The 15,993-nt window shown below is 36.3% G+C and overlaps 1 protein-coding gene across 4 annotated transcripts in view; it reads left to right on the top strand.

Annotated features, from left to right (window-relative positions):
* SCFD2 (sec1 family domain containing 2) overlaps positions 1 to 15,993 on the top strand; it is a 393,579-nt gene that overhangs the window by 65,563 nt on the left and 312,023 nt on the right. For all 4 annotated transcript variants that reach the window (XM_014853490.3, XM_044765961.2, XM_044765962.2 and 1 more), the window contains exon 4: positions 8,434 to 8,609. In XM_014853490.3, the coding sequence (XP_014708976.1) occupies positions 8,434 to 8,609 (176 nt within the window). The remainder of the gene's footprint in view (positions 1 to 8,433; positions 8,610 to 15,993) is intronic.

A 15,993-nucleotide genomic window follows, 5' to 3' on the forward strand; every position in this document is an offset into this window, starting at 1 on the left:
AGAGGTTTATTTTTATGGTTTGTGTTGCTCCATCATTTAGTACTCTTCCATTCCTCTTTTACCTTCCAGGAATTTATACTTCAATTAAAGTTTCTTTAAAAACTATGATAAAAAATGATTATGGTATTATTATATGAAAAAGTCAGAGTTCGGAGGCTGGCCCCATGGCCAAGTGGTTAAAGTTCTGTGCACTCCGCTTTGGCAGCACCAGTTTATATCTTCAGATCCCGAGTGCAGACCTGCTCCACTCATCAGCCATGCTGTGGAGGCATCTCACATATAAAGTAGAGGAAGTTGGCACAGATGTTAGCTCAGGGCAAATCTTCCTCACACACACACACATATACACAAAGTTCTCCTTTCTGTTGTTTCCCAGTATCCTGGGATAACTAAGTACAGTTATGTCTCCAACTGAAAATTTCATTCAGCATATATTCTAATATGTGTGCATTTATAGCTGTGTATCTTTTTATAATGAGGAAATTTGTGTATGGGCTTTTTCCTTTGGGTGATGAAAATATTCTGAAATTATATAGTGATGATGACTGCACAATTCTGTGAATATACTAAAACCCACTTGAATTGTACACTTGGTGAATTTTATGGCTTTATCTTAATAAAGCTGTTATTTAAAAAAAGGTGTCTTGGAAATAAGGATATTATTGTGAAAATAAAATTCAGCCAAAGTTTAAAGATAAATCAAGGAAATCTAACATATAGAAAGAACAGGGCATTAAAAAGATGACAGAAAAGATAAATGATATAGAGAAACAATCTAGGAGGTCTTGGAACTATTGGAGGTTTCAGAAAGAGAGAAAAGGCAGAGGATAGGAAGAAAGGCATGGTTAAATTGAATGGCCTTCCTGAGAAGCAAGTTGGAAGAATAGAAAACCTCTAAACTAGATATAATCACTATGAATCCTTAAGAATACAAGAGAATGAAAGGAAAAAGAAGCTCACCTACTAAGGAGCAAGGATAAGCATAGCAGTCAATCCTCATCACCAACCCTGAGCCAGGAGATAATGAAGCAAGGCATTCTTTTCAACATAGAATTCTAGACCCAGATAAACTATTATGCAACTTTGAGGTCAAGAGAAAGCCTTTTCAGACATTAAAAAAAAACCTTTGCTTTCTGCACACCTCTTCTGAGGAAGTTACTTGAGGATGTCCAGCAAAACAAGGCAGTATAGCAAGAAAGAAAAATCAGGGGTTTAACAAACCAGTCTTCCAAGAGTAGAAAGCAATAAAAGGAGTTCCAGGCTACTGGCTATGCAGAAAGGCCTAGAGAACAATCCACCTGTGATGGAACTGGAGAATGAAGGGGTTTGGTAGTAAAGCATTCAGAGAAGAAAAAAAAAAACTCCGAAGATGAAACAGTGTATTTGAGACTAGAAGACTTTAAAGCTTTGATTAAGGCAGGTAATGCCAAAAGAAAAAAGGCCATTGAGGATTCCAGGAGCATATTATACATAAGGCAATGTAATCTTAGCACACAGTTTCGCTCTGTCATTAATAGTTGTATAGTTCCTAATGACACAAACAGTATTGATTGATTTTGAACTTTTCAAATCAAACTATAGAAAAAGTACATAAGATCAAATCATGGTTATAGAACAAAATATAAACACTATCTATCTTGACCAGGTGAAAATAAAAATCCAGATGATTTGAAAGATGAAAGGGGAAATAAGTGAAGGGGAGTGTAGGGGGGGCTAATATCTTCTTCTTAACACATGAGAAGCCATAGGGTACCATCTGAAGTTGACAACAAAAAGAAAGTTTAACTATATAATGTAAGTTACAAAGATAACCAACAGATAGAGGCGAAAGTGCTTGGATTCCTTTATCAGCTTATGGACTATCTCACGATCCCTTTGTTGCTGTGTATTCCTATCCCTTTTTCTTCCTTTCTGTCATTCTGACGGAATGAGGAGAGGGTGTAAACCTGTGTGCTCAGTCCACCCTGTGAGCCTTTTGTACATAATTTACAAACCTCCTAAACTATCTTTCATACACAAGATTCTGGCTGTTCTCTGTCAGCTGTTGAATTAACATTTGAAATTTTCCGTGATGGTGCTGCCTACCAACCAATAGTTTAATTTTAGTAGAGCCACGACCTTTGTCTGTATATTGCCATGGGTGTTTTTATTATCACATATATGCATTCCTGGAAAACTTGTTTTGCAAAATCACATACTAGGCATCAGGGCTCATCATACAAAAACATCATTAGCAGAAGTCCATTCAAAAATCTATGCAAATTTATAATCAGAACACTAACAAAAAAGAGAATCTGGATAAAAATATTAGCACACTTAAAAAGATATGGAGGAAGATTGGCAACAGATGTTAGCTCAGGGCCAATCTTCCAAAAAAAAAAAAAAGAATATACCTCAACATAACAAAGGTCATTTATGACAAGCCCACAGCTAACATCATACTCAATGGTGAAAGGTTGAAAGCTTGTCTTCTAAAATCAGGAACAAGACAAGGGTGCCCACTCCAACCACTCCTATTAAACACAGCACTGGAAGTTCTAACCAGAACAATTAGGCAAGAAAAATAAAGAAAAGGCATCCAAATCAGAAAGGGAGAAGTAAAATTGTCTTTATTTGCAGATGACGTGATCTTGTATATAGACAATCCTAAAGACTCCACCAAAAAACTGTTAGAACTAATCAACAAATTCAGTAAAGTTGCAGGATACAAAATCAACATACAGAAATAAGTTGTGTTTTTATCCACTAACAACAAAATATCTTTAAAACAAATAAAACAATTTCATTCACAATAGCATCAAAAACAATAAAATACTTAGGAATAAGTTTAACCAATGTGAAAGATCTGTACACTGAAAATTACAAGACTTTGATGAAAGAAATGGAAGAAGACACAAACAAATGGAAAGATGGATTGGAAGACTTGATAATGTTAAAATGTCCATACTTCCCAAAACCATCTATAGATTCAATGCAATCCCTATCGAGATTCCAATGGCATTTTCCACAAAAATAGAACATCCTAAAATTTGTGTGGAACTACAAAAGATCCCAAAAAGCCAAAGCAATCCTAAGTGAAGGGTATAAGGAGAATGCTAACATTTTTGCAACTTTTCTGCAAATCTAAAATTAATTAGTAAAAAATTAAAAATAAAATTATTGAAGAAGGTAAAAAGAAGATGGTAAATTCCTATAAATAAAGAAATGTTACAGCATATGTAGGACTTTATGTGAAGAAAAGAGTTGAAGGTAGCTCACTGGAAGAGGATGTGAAGAGGAGTTGAGTCCGTTTAGTTATGGAGGCAAAGGCAAAATGCACTGAACATCAGGGAGACTCAACAGGAAGCACTTCCTAGACAGGACACGTGGCGGAGCAGAGCCAAGAGGAAGAACCAGGGCTGTGTGGGTGCTACATACAGTGCTCACTTCCTCTTGTGGCTTGTGGTGTTCGGCTGTGTTTGTTTACTTTGTGTTCAGCTCCTGTTATTTGGTGGCACAAAATATTAAAATAATGAGGAAAAATAACAAACAGATGTGATTTTTGTGTAATATTGAAATTATTCCTGTTTGTCAATTGTGTGTGAGCTAATAAACCAGAGTTTTAGCAGAACATATTATATTTAAATATTTTAATATACTTTGCCTTTATTATCTTAGAGAAATGATTGAAAAGGAGACAAATGAAATGCTGACATTTGATTTCTGGGAGTCAAATCCTAAAACACATGTTTGGTTATTCAAATTTCACACACTCGGTTTTCAGGAAAATGATGAATAAAAAGCATGCAATGACAGTTATTATTTCTTATATTATGTTTTTTTTTTAAAGATATTTAGTAGCTAAATATGATGTTTTAGACAAAATTTCTGATGGTGGTTGCTTTCTACCATTAAGACACAATTTTGGGATTAAATCAAACATAGCACTGGCAGAGTCCTCTTTATTTTAAGAATATCAACAAAAGTCATATATGTGTAGATATTTTAAATATATTTTAACAAGCCATGAAACAGATTGAGAAAGTTACTTATCAAATAGATATGTAGCAAATGGACAAATAGATTCCATAATACAATTGAATTACTCTTGTAAGGATCACAGATAATATTAAAATACTAAATCATTTTGCTTTCCAAATCTGGTACCCTTGCCCCCAAGAGACAATTCTATTTTAATGTTTTAAAGTATAGAGAGAATTGATGGTTGATAAAGTTTTGTGTTTTTCTCTTAGCTAAGTTAAAATCAGAAGGCTGTTTCTTTGTTAAGACATACAAAAAGGAAAAAGAAAGCCTAATAGCTTTTCTTACTTGAAAACCATTTTTCAAATTTCAAAATTGTCACTTTTCAAAAAGTTGCTATATCTTATGCAGTCTTCATATAAAGTAACCCTTGTTTTTACGGCTTTAAAGAATGTGTTGCAAAGCCTTCTGGGTTGACATTTTTAAATCACCATGTAAATCTGCCTGACAAGTTTTTTTTTTTTTTGTAATGTAAGATATGAATAAATGTTTCATCTATTACTTTTTCTACCCCTCGTTCTAGTTGCTTGCTGTTTTAGTTGATATGAACTGAGAAGCTTTCTTAAGTCATTAGTCTCACTGTAGCATTTTTGATAGTCAGTGATTTTGACTTATTTTATGTAGGGTTTGATTAAGTTTAAAATTTTTTAAATGTTGCTAGTCTATATTTTGAAGCGTCTGTGTGAAGTACTCTTTTATTAATTCCAATTAGCATGTTATGGATTAAAAAAATCTGCTCTCGAGATGTATCTAGTGAAGTGTTACTGGCATGTCTGTGTAAGAAAAAAGATGTACAGAGGGAACAGAATGGAGCAGCAAGGGTGAAAAATTGCTAAATTCACAAGTGTAGTGTTTTGTTGGCATTTCCTGTTATAAAATACACCCGTTTGTTCCTTTGGATCAAGTGCCTTTTGTGGGAAGGTGGCAGTATGTAAATATGGTAACTAAGTATGAGATTGAGCTAGGAAATACTAACTGATTAAAAAGTTCAACTATGTTTTTGAATTGAAGATACACTTTTAAATTGATCTATGGTTATTACAAGAGAAATCTAAATCAACTTTCTGATGATTTCCATTTCTTGTGGTTTCTCTAAAAGGCAGTTATATTACAAATGGATTGTATGTATTTTGAGCCTGTTTACTTCTCCTCCTTGAGTTGAGGAGACAGAGCTAGAGAGGTAGGCAGTTTTGCATCATATAGAGCCTTTCACATTTTCCGGACATTTTGTATTTTTCTTTAGCAGTATTATGACAATCATGATTAAGTAATTATTTGTATAGGTGTTTAATGAATATCTCTCTTGATAGACTACGCTCTGTGTGAGGAACCACTTTGCCGATCACCAGCAGTACAATGTGTAAGCAAATAAATGAAGCTCATGGCAGTCTCAGATTTGAAACCGTTTTGTATGAAATTTTGTTTTCACTTACTTAATATTGATATTTAATAGGTGTCAGAAGATGTCATTGAGTAAAAATGTTAACCATTTGCACAAAAGGTCCCCATCCCCTAAGAGAGAAATGACTGAATTAATTAGAACATCATGGAGTCATTTGTCTATTTATTGGCTGTGAGGACAGAGATTTTTGTCTGATTTGTTCATGGGTTTATTCCTAGCAACAAGAACAGTGCCTGGCACAGAAATATATGTTGAATAAATGAATTAATGAAAGTTGATGCTCACAATTTGATAATCAGGAAATAAACAATCTAATAAAAAATGGGCAAGCAATTTGAACAGACACTTCACCAAAAAATATATAGAATGGCAAATAAGCACAAGAAAAAATGATCAACATCATTAGTCATAAGAAAAATACAAATTAAAACTACAATGCAATTGCTATGCACCTATTAGAATGGATCAAATAAAAATAATTGGCAACGCCAAGTGCTGATGAGAATGTGAGGCAATAGAACTCTCATATGTTGCAGATGGAACAGCTCACTTTGGAAATCAGTTTGCTAGTTTCTTAAAGTTAAACATACATGATCATTAACTGGTGAATGGCTAAATAAATGGCTAAATAAACTATGGCACACTCATACAACAGAACATTACTCAGCAAGAAGAGGGAGCAAACTATTAATACAGGCAATAACATGGATGAATATCAAGTACATTATGCCAAATTGAAAGAAGCCCCACTCAAAACGCTCCATACTGTATGATTCCATTTATAGAACATTGTGGAAAGGCAAAACTGTGGGACAGAAATCCAGTAAACATAAGTGTTCACGGTGACAGGGCTTGGGCAAAGAGAGTTGACTACAAAGAAGGGGACCTTTTTGGAATGATAGAAATGTTCTATATTTTGATTGTGATAGTGCTTACCCACCCATATGCATTTGTCAGAATTCATAGAACTGTACGCCTGAAAAGGGTGAATTTTACTGTATGTAAATTATACCTGGATAACCCTGATTCAAAAGCAAACAAAGAGTTAATGAGGCTCTTCTCTATGAATACTTAAGTAAGCAAATCGTTAGCTTGCTGCTTTGAGAATCAGGAATGAACCAAGTTTTACCAAGGGACTCACCTACCTACTTGTCATTCCCACTATTCTTATTCTTTTTAGATGGTCACCCTGATAAACTGGCTATAAGGAACTTCAAAATTCTTGATCTCTTCGAAAAATGTAATGAAAAGATAGATAGAATATGTTGCAGGCTCATAAATTTCTGTGGCAAGGTCTTTATTTTGTGTATTACGATCTGTAGCAAAAATCATTTATTAAGTGATCTCTACCATTTAGCACCATGTAATACACTGAACTCTCAGTGCCTCAGGTGGGTCTAATCGATGCAGCACAGGCCTTGTTTGCTGTCCCATGGAGCTGCTATGAGAATCAGAAGAGGGCATGTCTGCACTGTGTAAACTGTAAAGTGCTAAATAAATACAGGTGGTTTACTTGCCAAATATTGACAAACTTGGATTTCTCTGTGAGGCAGGACCTAGGCACATGACTGTGCATTTAGGTATATATGTACAAACTTGAATTTCAGGCAACCCACAAACACAGTGTGGATAAGATGTGTAGGAAAGATTTACACGACTTATTTGGCCGCATTGCCTTCTCACTCAATGGGGAGAATCTGTGGTGTTTAGGAGTTTTGTTTATAGCACTGATGAATGGCAGGAATGAAATTTGCCAGCCTGGAGAGTGGGAATTGACTAAACTGAAGGACTGCTCTAGGCAAAAGTTGGACTTAGAGGCTGGGAAGGAGTGAATCTTCAACAGGTGTTTTTTTGTTTGTGGGATGTTTTTGGGTACAATCTCTAGTCTTTTATGAGGTGGGGTCTCTTGTTCTAGATCTAGAGGACAATTGTAGTGAATGTGCTGAGTCACTCATACTAAACCCTTCCTTCTGATATCTCATCTTCTAGTGTTTTTGCCACTCCAGTTCTCCATACAATTTTGTTCCACGTAACAGCCAGCTTTTATCCTCATGAGTATTGTCATGAACCCACTGATGTCAGTGATAAAGTTTCAGCTATAGTCTTGACAGGTTTCTCCTTTTACTTTATTTTATCTTTTTTTCGTTGTTAAAGATTGGCACCTAATCTAACATCTGTTGCCAATCTTCTTTTTTTTTTTTTCCTTCTTCTTCTCCTCAAAGCCCCCCAGTACATAGTTGTATATTCTAGTTGTAGGTCCCTCTGGTTGTGCTATGTGAGATGCTGCCTCAGCATAGCTTGATGAGTGGTGCCATGTCTGCACCCAGGATCCGAACCAGCAAAACCCTGGGCCACTGAAGCGGAGCACACGAGCTTCACCACTCGGCCCCTGGGGCTGGCCCCCTCTCCTTTTGCTTTAAATACATATGCACACAATTAGAAATCTTGTCTTTTTGCTTCCTAGATTGCTGTATCATGTGTTTTGGAGAGCTTCCATGTCGAGCTCAACAAATATTTACTTGTGTGAATTTATTTGAGAACTTATTTGTGGGGTATTGCAGAATTATAAAATGAATTCTCCTAGCAATAAGGCCTTGGCCAGATCACTTAACACCTGTTTCTTTACTTGCAAAATGCAGGCAATAGTTTCAACTTTGCTGTTGTCACCATGTTGTTGTAAGAATCACAGTAGCTTAGGAAAGCTTGCAGTCAGCTCGGAAGGTCTGTGCCAATATAAAGGAGTAGTACTTTTTATTTTTTGGTGAGGGAGATTGGCTCTGAGCTAACATCTGTGCCAATCTGCCTCTATTTTGTATGTGGGAGGCCACCACAGCATGGCTTGACAGGCGGTGTGTAGGTCTGTGCCCGGGATCCAAAACGGAGCATGCAAGTGAACTTAATCACTACACCATTGGGCCGGCCCCAAGGCAGTAGTATTTTTAATAGCATTCTTGTCATTATTTTTACCACTCCCAGAAGAGGGTATATTGATACATTATTTGTTTCTCCAGGGAGAGTCACTCCGGGGCAGCTCACGACCTATATTCAGCTCTTCAAGAACAACCTCAAAGCTCTAGTGAATCACTGTGGTCTCCTCCAGCTTGGGCTGGCCACAGTTCAAACTCTGAAACACCCGCACACTGCCAAGTGGGACAACTTTCTGGCTTTTGAAAGGCTCCTTCTCCAGGTATGTTGCTCTGGGAGCTTCTTGGGATATTAATAACTAAAATTTTCACTTCCAGGGAAAAACTTTGATATTTATTGTAGTCTTAGTAATAAATGATGTTGTTGACATATGCCCTATAGTATATTCTCTACCTGCCCCCAAATTCAAATTCAAGTAGAAACTTTTTCCATACCTTATTTACTTATTTTTTGACAGTGACATCTTTGGCTTCTCACTCAATACTGTTTTTTGAGCATTTGACTAAACTTTGAAAACCTCTTTTCAATTTTATGCCATTTGGATCTTTCTTGATCTTCCTAGCATCTTTATTCAATCCTTGCTACTTTTCCTGTAGAATATAACTGCTATTTACATTTCTTCTGACACTAACTAGTCTCTAATCCTTAAACAACATATAGCATATGACTTAAAATGATGCTCAGTAAAAGATGAAGGGAGGCAAACTCCATTTGTAGTTTTTATGAAGAGATTTGTATGTGGGGTGGGACATTTTCATGCTTCCCCTTTTCTCCTTTTTCCTTTCCCAGGAGTAATCACAAGCTCTATTCCTTTTTTCTATATTTTATTAAATATTTACTTTTCCAAAAATAATACAGAGTATTGTCCTATGGATTTACTTTTAATGTAAGTGATATAACATCATAAATATCCCTAAACAACCTGCTTTTTCTTTCAACATTCTGAGATGCTTTGACGTATATGGATCTAGTTCATTCATTTAAACTAGACTGTACTATTTGACTGTGTGAATATACAATTTATTTATCCAATCCATATTGATGTATAATTAGACTGTTCCATATTTGTGTGTATGAGTGTGTGTGTATTCTGGAACATGTTTTCTGGTACACACGTGAAAGAGTTTCTCTAGGATATATACCTTGGAGAGGATTGTTAGATTGTTGACCATGCATATTGTTGACTTTGCTAAATATCACCAAAGTGATCACCAAAGAAGTTGAACTAGTTGACCTTTCTGCTAGGAATCGATGACTGTTTCCCAGCATGTTGTCCAGCACTCACTAGTATCAAACATTTTTTTATAGTGAGTCATTGCTAGCTCTTTGTATAAATTTGTAATTCTCTTTCTACTGATGAGGCTGAGCATCTTTTATAGTATTTGCTGGCTATTCAATTTTTCTCTTCTGTCCATTGCTCATTCTTATACTTTGCCCATTTATATCTATTGGGTAACAGAAGAAACTGTCTTATATCATGCAAGTACTTCTCCCAGGCTGTGGTTTGTCTTTTAACTTTAATTCCTGTATATTTTATTGTATAAAAGTTTTAAATTTTAATGGAGTCTAGTTAATTAATATTGTCCTTTATTATGTGTGCTTATTTATATTTTATACTGGAAATCCTTTTCTACCCCTAATTTCTAAATATACTGTTTTATTTTTTCTACTAAAAATTAACTTTTACTTTTGACATTTGAATTTTCAATCCACCTGGAATTTGTTTTTGTTTATGATATTATTAGGATCTAATTTTCTTTTCTTCCATATGGATAGTCTAGTCTCCCCACACCATTTGTGAACTACTCCATTGAACTGTAGCTTACTTATCCAGCAGTCATTTCCCTCTTTCTCATGTTGACATGACACCAGTTTTGTTCCAGTGTCTGTTCTTTTCTCACGTGATTCAGGCAAATCCTGACTGGTGTCAGACTATATTGGTATTCTTGTTTTTCCACCGAATGATTGGTTTAGCAGTTCCTGCCAAAGACAGGCAAAGGAAGGTTTGCTGGACGTGTTTCTAGGAAAGATTTTCTTTTGCCCTGAAAGAAGATACATAATGAAGATACAGTCTCCTTTTTCTGCCTCTTTTTGTATGTTTGACACCTTGAGCATTTTGTGATAAGGAAGGGGGCTCACTGAGATCCGGAGGAAGACAGACAGAACTGGGTGATGAACTTGATGACTTTGAACCTTGCCTGAAATATCCTGTTTTGTGAGATGATAATTCTTCCCGTTGTTTAAATTATTTTAGTTGGTTTTCTGTTATTTGGAGCCAAAAGAAATTTATCCTTTTCCTACTGATATGTAATATACTAAGATCCCATATAAAAGTGGGTTTATTTCTCAGTTTCTAGTCTGTTCCACTGGTCACTTTATCTATCACAGAATTAATGCCACAGTGTTTTAAAAATAAATATGTCTAGTTTTATGCATTTATCATAAAAGAGACTTATTAGGTTTATTTGTGGGTACTTTAAAGATTTTAATGCCATTGTGAATTGAATTTTTGAAAATTCAATTTTCTAATTATTTATTGCTGGCATATAGGAATACTCTTGACTTTTGAATAGTGGTCACATGTCCAACAACCTTGCATTTGTATTTATATTTGTTTCTTCCTTTCCACACTTGATAGCACTTTCTTTTTTAGTGTGCTGACCAGGCGTACTAGGACACTGTTCAAAAGAGGCAATAAAAATAGGCATCTTCATTTTATTCCTGACTTTAAAGAAAATGTTCTAAAATTTTACTGTTAACTATTATGTTTGCTGAGGTTTTGTTTTGTTTTTAATCAGGCTAGGGAAGTTCCTTCCTAATCCTGGTTTGCTGAGTTAGTGCTTTTATAATTCATGAGTATTGAACTTTATTTAATGCAGATTCTGAAGTTTTTGGATGACTATGTAGTTTTTATTCTGCCTTAATTGTTAACGTGGTGAATTTTATTTATAATTTTTTTAATGGTAAATAGTCATTACTGCATACCCGGGATAAGTTCAACTTGATCCTACACACACACACATACACACATTGCTAGATTTAGTTTGCTAATATTTTATTTAGCTGTTTGCATTTATGCTCATAGGTGAGATTAGCATATAATTTTTCTTTATTGTGCTGCCATTGTCTGGTTTTAAAACTAAGGTTATAGTAGTTTGATAAAATCAGTTAGAGTGTTTGTTTTTGTATTCTCTGGAGCTGTTTGTATAAGAGAGGAATTATCAGCTGCTTAAAAGTAAAATATGCCTGGGGCGGGCCCATGGCCGAGTGGTTAAATTCGCACGCTCCGCTTGGCCGGCCGGGGTTTTGCTGGTTCGGATTCTGGGCGCTGACACGTCACTGCTCATCAGGCCATGCTGAGACAGCGTGCCACATAGCACAACCAGAGGGACTCACAACTAGAAATATGACTGAGTACTGGGGGGCTTTGAGGAGAAGAAGAAAAAAAGAAAAGAAGATTGGCAACAGATGTTAGCTCAGGTGTCAATCTTTGAAAAATAAAGTAAAATATGCCTGAAGAATTATTTGGACCTGTTGCTTTGCTGTAGTTAGATTTAGATTTTTACTTCCAATTTAATTACTTAATGTTTATAGATCTATCTAATTCTTCTATTTCTTCTTGAGGTTATTTTGGTAGTTTATATTACCTTAAATTATCCATTCATCTATATTTTCTTTTTTTTTTAAAAGATTTTTTTTTTTCCTTTTTCTCCCCAAAGCCCCCCAGTACCTAGTTGTATATTCTTCACTGTGGGTCCTTCTAGTTGTGGCATGTGGGACGCTGCCTCAGCGTGGTTTGATGAGCAGTGCCATGTCCGCGCCCAGGATTTGAACCAATGAAACACTGGGCCGCCTGCAGCGGAGCGTGCGAACTTAACCACTCGGCCACGGGGCCAGACCCTCATCTATATTTTCAAATTGGCATAAATTTATTCATAGAAATCTCTTAAAATTTTTAAATCTCATTTGAATATATAGTTATGTTCCCTTTTTTTAATGCCTAGTATTTTTATTGCATTCACTCTTGTATTGATTTTGGTCATTCCAAAGAATGTTTTATTTTTCTTGTTTTGAAATACTCATTTGTGCTCTTTGTTTTGTACTTCATTAATTTTTGTTCCTATCTTTATTATTTCCTTCCTTTTATATTTTTTGGTTTTATTCTGTTCTTTTTTCTAAATTCGTATTTTCAAATAATGTATTTAAGATTGTGAATTTCCCTCTAAATACTGCTGTAGCTTAGATGAAAAGTTTTGATTGTTTTTCTTGTTATTCAATTCAAATATTTCACAATTCCTATTATGATTTTTCATTTGGTTTATTACTTAGACTGCACAATATTTTTTAAGTTTATAAATGTATGAGGTCTTTTAAAAAACTTTTATTTTGAATTGATTATTAGATTGTGGTTAGAGAATGTGTTTTGAGTGATATAATTTCCTTATTTATGAGACTTCCTTTATATGTGATTCATTTTTATAAATGTTCCATATGTGCTCAGAAAGAATGTTTATTCTCTAATTGTTGTCTCTAGGGTTCCATAAATGTCTCTTAGCTTATAATAATTATATATAATACTTACATATTATATATAATAAAATATATATTATTATAATATAAATAATTATTAATAATTGGATGATTCAAAGCTATAATTTCCTTAATTCTTTATCTCACTTATTAGCTTCTGGTAGAATTTTTAAAATTTCTTACCACGATTGTGGATTTATCAATTATTCCTTATATTTTTTCTGTATCTATATCTATCTGTATCACCTATACCTATACCAATATCTCTTTATTAAAAATCATGAGTTGATACTATTGTCATAATTCTAATCTAATACCACAGGGTCCATTCTAGTTTTCTCCTTTTCCTTATTTCTAACTCCCTTCTCTGACAGTGAGGAACCTGTCTCCCATTACCCTCCACGTATTTAATGACTTCATAAAGCCATTTGTACGTGACCAATCTTCCATGAGAGCTGCTGCTTCTCTCAGGATGCCTTCCTCGCCTCACCTGGGCTCTGTCTTCATGCTCCGGGCCATGGCCAAGCCCACGCCCACGCCCACATAGATGTTTTCTTTCACGTCACACAAAGACGCCCCTGTTGAAACCTCTCCATGCAGATGCCCTTCTCACCTTGCTTGAGCTCTGACATCTTGCACCTTGCTGCCTCTGCCTCCGCCTCTTTCGTGCTTTCCTCACCCCTCTCAGGCTCCAGCCACCCCATGCCAACTTCCATTGCTGCTCCCATGGCACAGGTGCCCTCTTCACTCTGCAGGCTCTGACATCCCTTATCAGAGTACTGCCATTGCCACTTGCCTGTTTGAATGCTCTCACCTCCCTGCTCAGGCTCTGACACTCTGTCTTGGGATATTGCTGCCCCAACTTTCACATGGCTCCCCTTCTCGCCTCCTTTGGTTCTGACCACCCATGTAGGGTTGCTGCTTCATTCCCCTCTTCCCTCCCTCCACCCCTCCCCACCTTACATAGATGCTGTACCCCCGGCCCCCCACAGGAGCCTTGATAGCCGTTTGGACACCCCCTCACCTTGCTCAGACTCTGAAACCCTACAATGGACTCTCACTCCCTCCTGCATCCATGTGGATGTCCTCTCTGCCCCCTTGGGTTCCAACAACCCGTGCTAGGCTCTACCACCCACTATGCGAAGGTGCCCTCCTCCCTCTCTTTTGGCTCTGACACCCTGCACTGGCTGCCATTGCCTCTCACCATAGATACTCTTTTCACTCCTTTGGGTTCTGATAACTTGCTCTAGGTCCCTGCTACAACCGCCTTCCTTCCCATCTGCCCTACTGCGTGGACCACCTCCTCAACCTCTGCTGCCCAACACCGATGTCCTCTAAAGTGAGCCCCTGGCTCCAAAATCTAATAAAAGTGCTTCAAAACAAGGCACAGCAGTTTTTTCCCCAAGAATGATAATCCTTCAACTCACTAGAGTTTTCTGAAGAATCTTGACACAGTGTTAATTCTAAACCGTCTTACATTTATAATTAATTTTTGGAATCTTGTTTCATATTAGATTGACACAGATGTGACCACATTAATGGTGTGGTTCTTTCAGCAAGTAGAAAAGGATTAAAAAGCCTGGGGAAAAGAAAGAAATAAGTCACGGAGATCTAATGTACAGCTTAGGAGATAGAGTCAGTAATATTGTAAGAGCACTGTATGGCGATAGATGGTAACTAGACTTAGCATGGTGATCATTTCGTAATATGTAAAAATATCAAATCGTTGTGTTGTACACTTGAAACTAATATAATATTGTATGTCAGTTATCCTTCAATAAAAAATAAAGTAATATTTTAGAGCAAAAAAAAGGTAAGCATTTATAATACTAAAACCCTATTTTTATCATAATTGCACATACCCTGGCTAGCACTGTGTTCTTAGCCATTTCTGGGTCCTTAGAAGTCAGAGTTTAGCAGAAGCAAACTTATAAACTGGCCATCATAATTGCTCTTTGTTTATGAACATGCTTATTTTATATAGTATACACTCAGCCATTAGTGTAACAAGTCATAATATACTGTAGCTATCCCTTTTACAGACTTTGGTTTGAAAGTAGACCATCTGAGTTTATTTTGAGCATGAGGGCAACTTCTAGCTTTTTCCAAAGGGCTTGAGAGCCACCTAGATACAAATCTCAGCCTGCATGGAGAGTTGTTTATTTCTTTGGAGACTCATTTCCACCACCCTTTACCAGGCCTCCATCACTGTAACCTCAATGTTGACTTTATGGCCTAAGTAGCATTGTAGACAACCTTGGTTGAGAAAAGGAAATTGATCTTGGAAACCTATAATTAAACATAGGTTACTGCATTTCTTCTACTTACTGCCATCTCTTGGCTCAATGGTTTTGGCGATTTTATGACTAGTCAGCAACAGATCTGAGTACTATTCCTAAGACTTGTGTTTGACTCAGGCTCTGGAAAATAACAGAAAGAGAATGCTATGTGCTTAAAACAAAACTTTTTTGAGTATTGTTCAGAAAAACCTAACGTTTATTAACAGTGAATATGTTTTTAAAAACCAAGGGAGATAAAGCATCTTCTCAACTCCTTTTTCTCTCCCTCATCTCCAAGGTCCAATATCACAGTCTGTGTTTTAGGTATTCAGTACATGTGTGCTAATTAGCAAATAATTCTGTTTCTGTCTCAAGTTTAAAATGTAGAAAAGAACAAGTTTAACCTGAATGTGGATACAGTTATGATTCTATTAAGGAATGCATTCACTTGTAAAAGTAGCTTTGCTTTTTTGGGGGGTGGGGGCGGAATGGTTAGCCCTGAGCTAACATCTGCCGCCAATCCTCTTCCTTTTGTTGAGGAAGGTTGGCCCTGAGCTAGCATCCATGGGCATCTTCCTCTATTTTATATGTGGGACACCTGCTACAGCATGGCTTGGTAAGTGGTACATAGGTCTGTGCCCAGGATCCGAACTCGTGAACCCCGGGCCGCCGAAGCGCAGCACACTAACTTAACTGCTATGGCACTGGCCAGCTTTTTTTAATCAGTGTACAGATTCACTTAATTTGGTAGTTGCCTCTGAAGAGTTCTTTTTTTGTAGTCTAGTAAGAAAGTTTGATTCAGTTTCCTCGTCTAAATGTTGTTGTCAGGATTGAATG

This window comes from Equus asinus, chromosome 3 (genome assembly GCF_041296235.1).
Source record: "Equus asinus isolate D_3611 breed Donkey chromosome 3, EquAss-T2T_v2, whole genome shotgun sequence".
Taxonomy (NCBI): domain Eukaryota; kingdom Metazoa; phylum Chordata; class Mammalia; order Perissodactyla; family Equidae; genus Equus; species Equus asinus.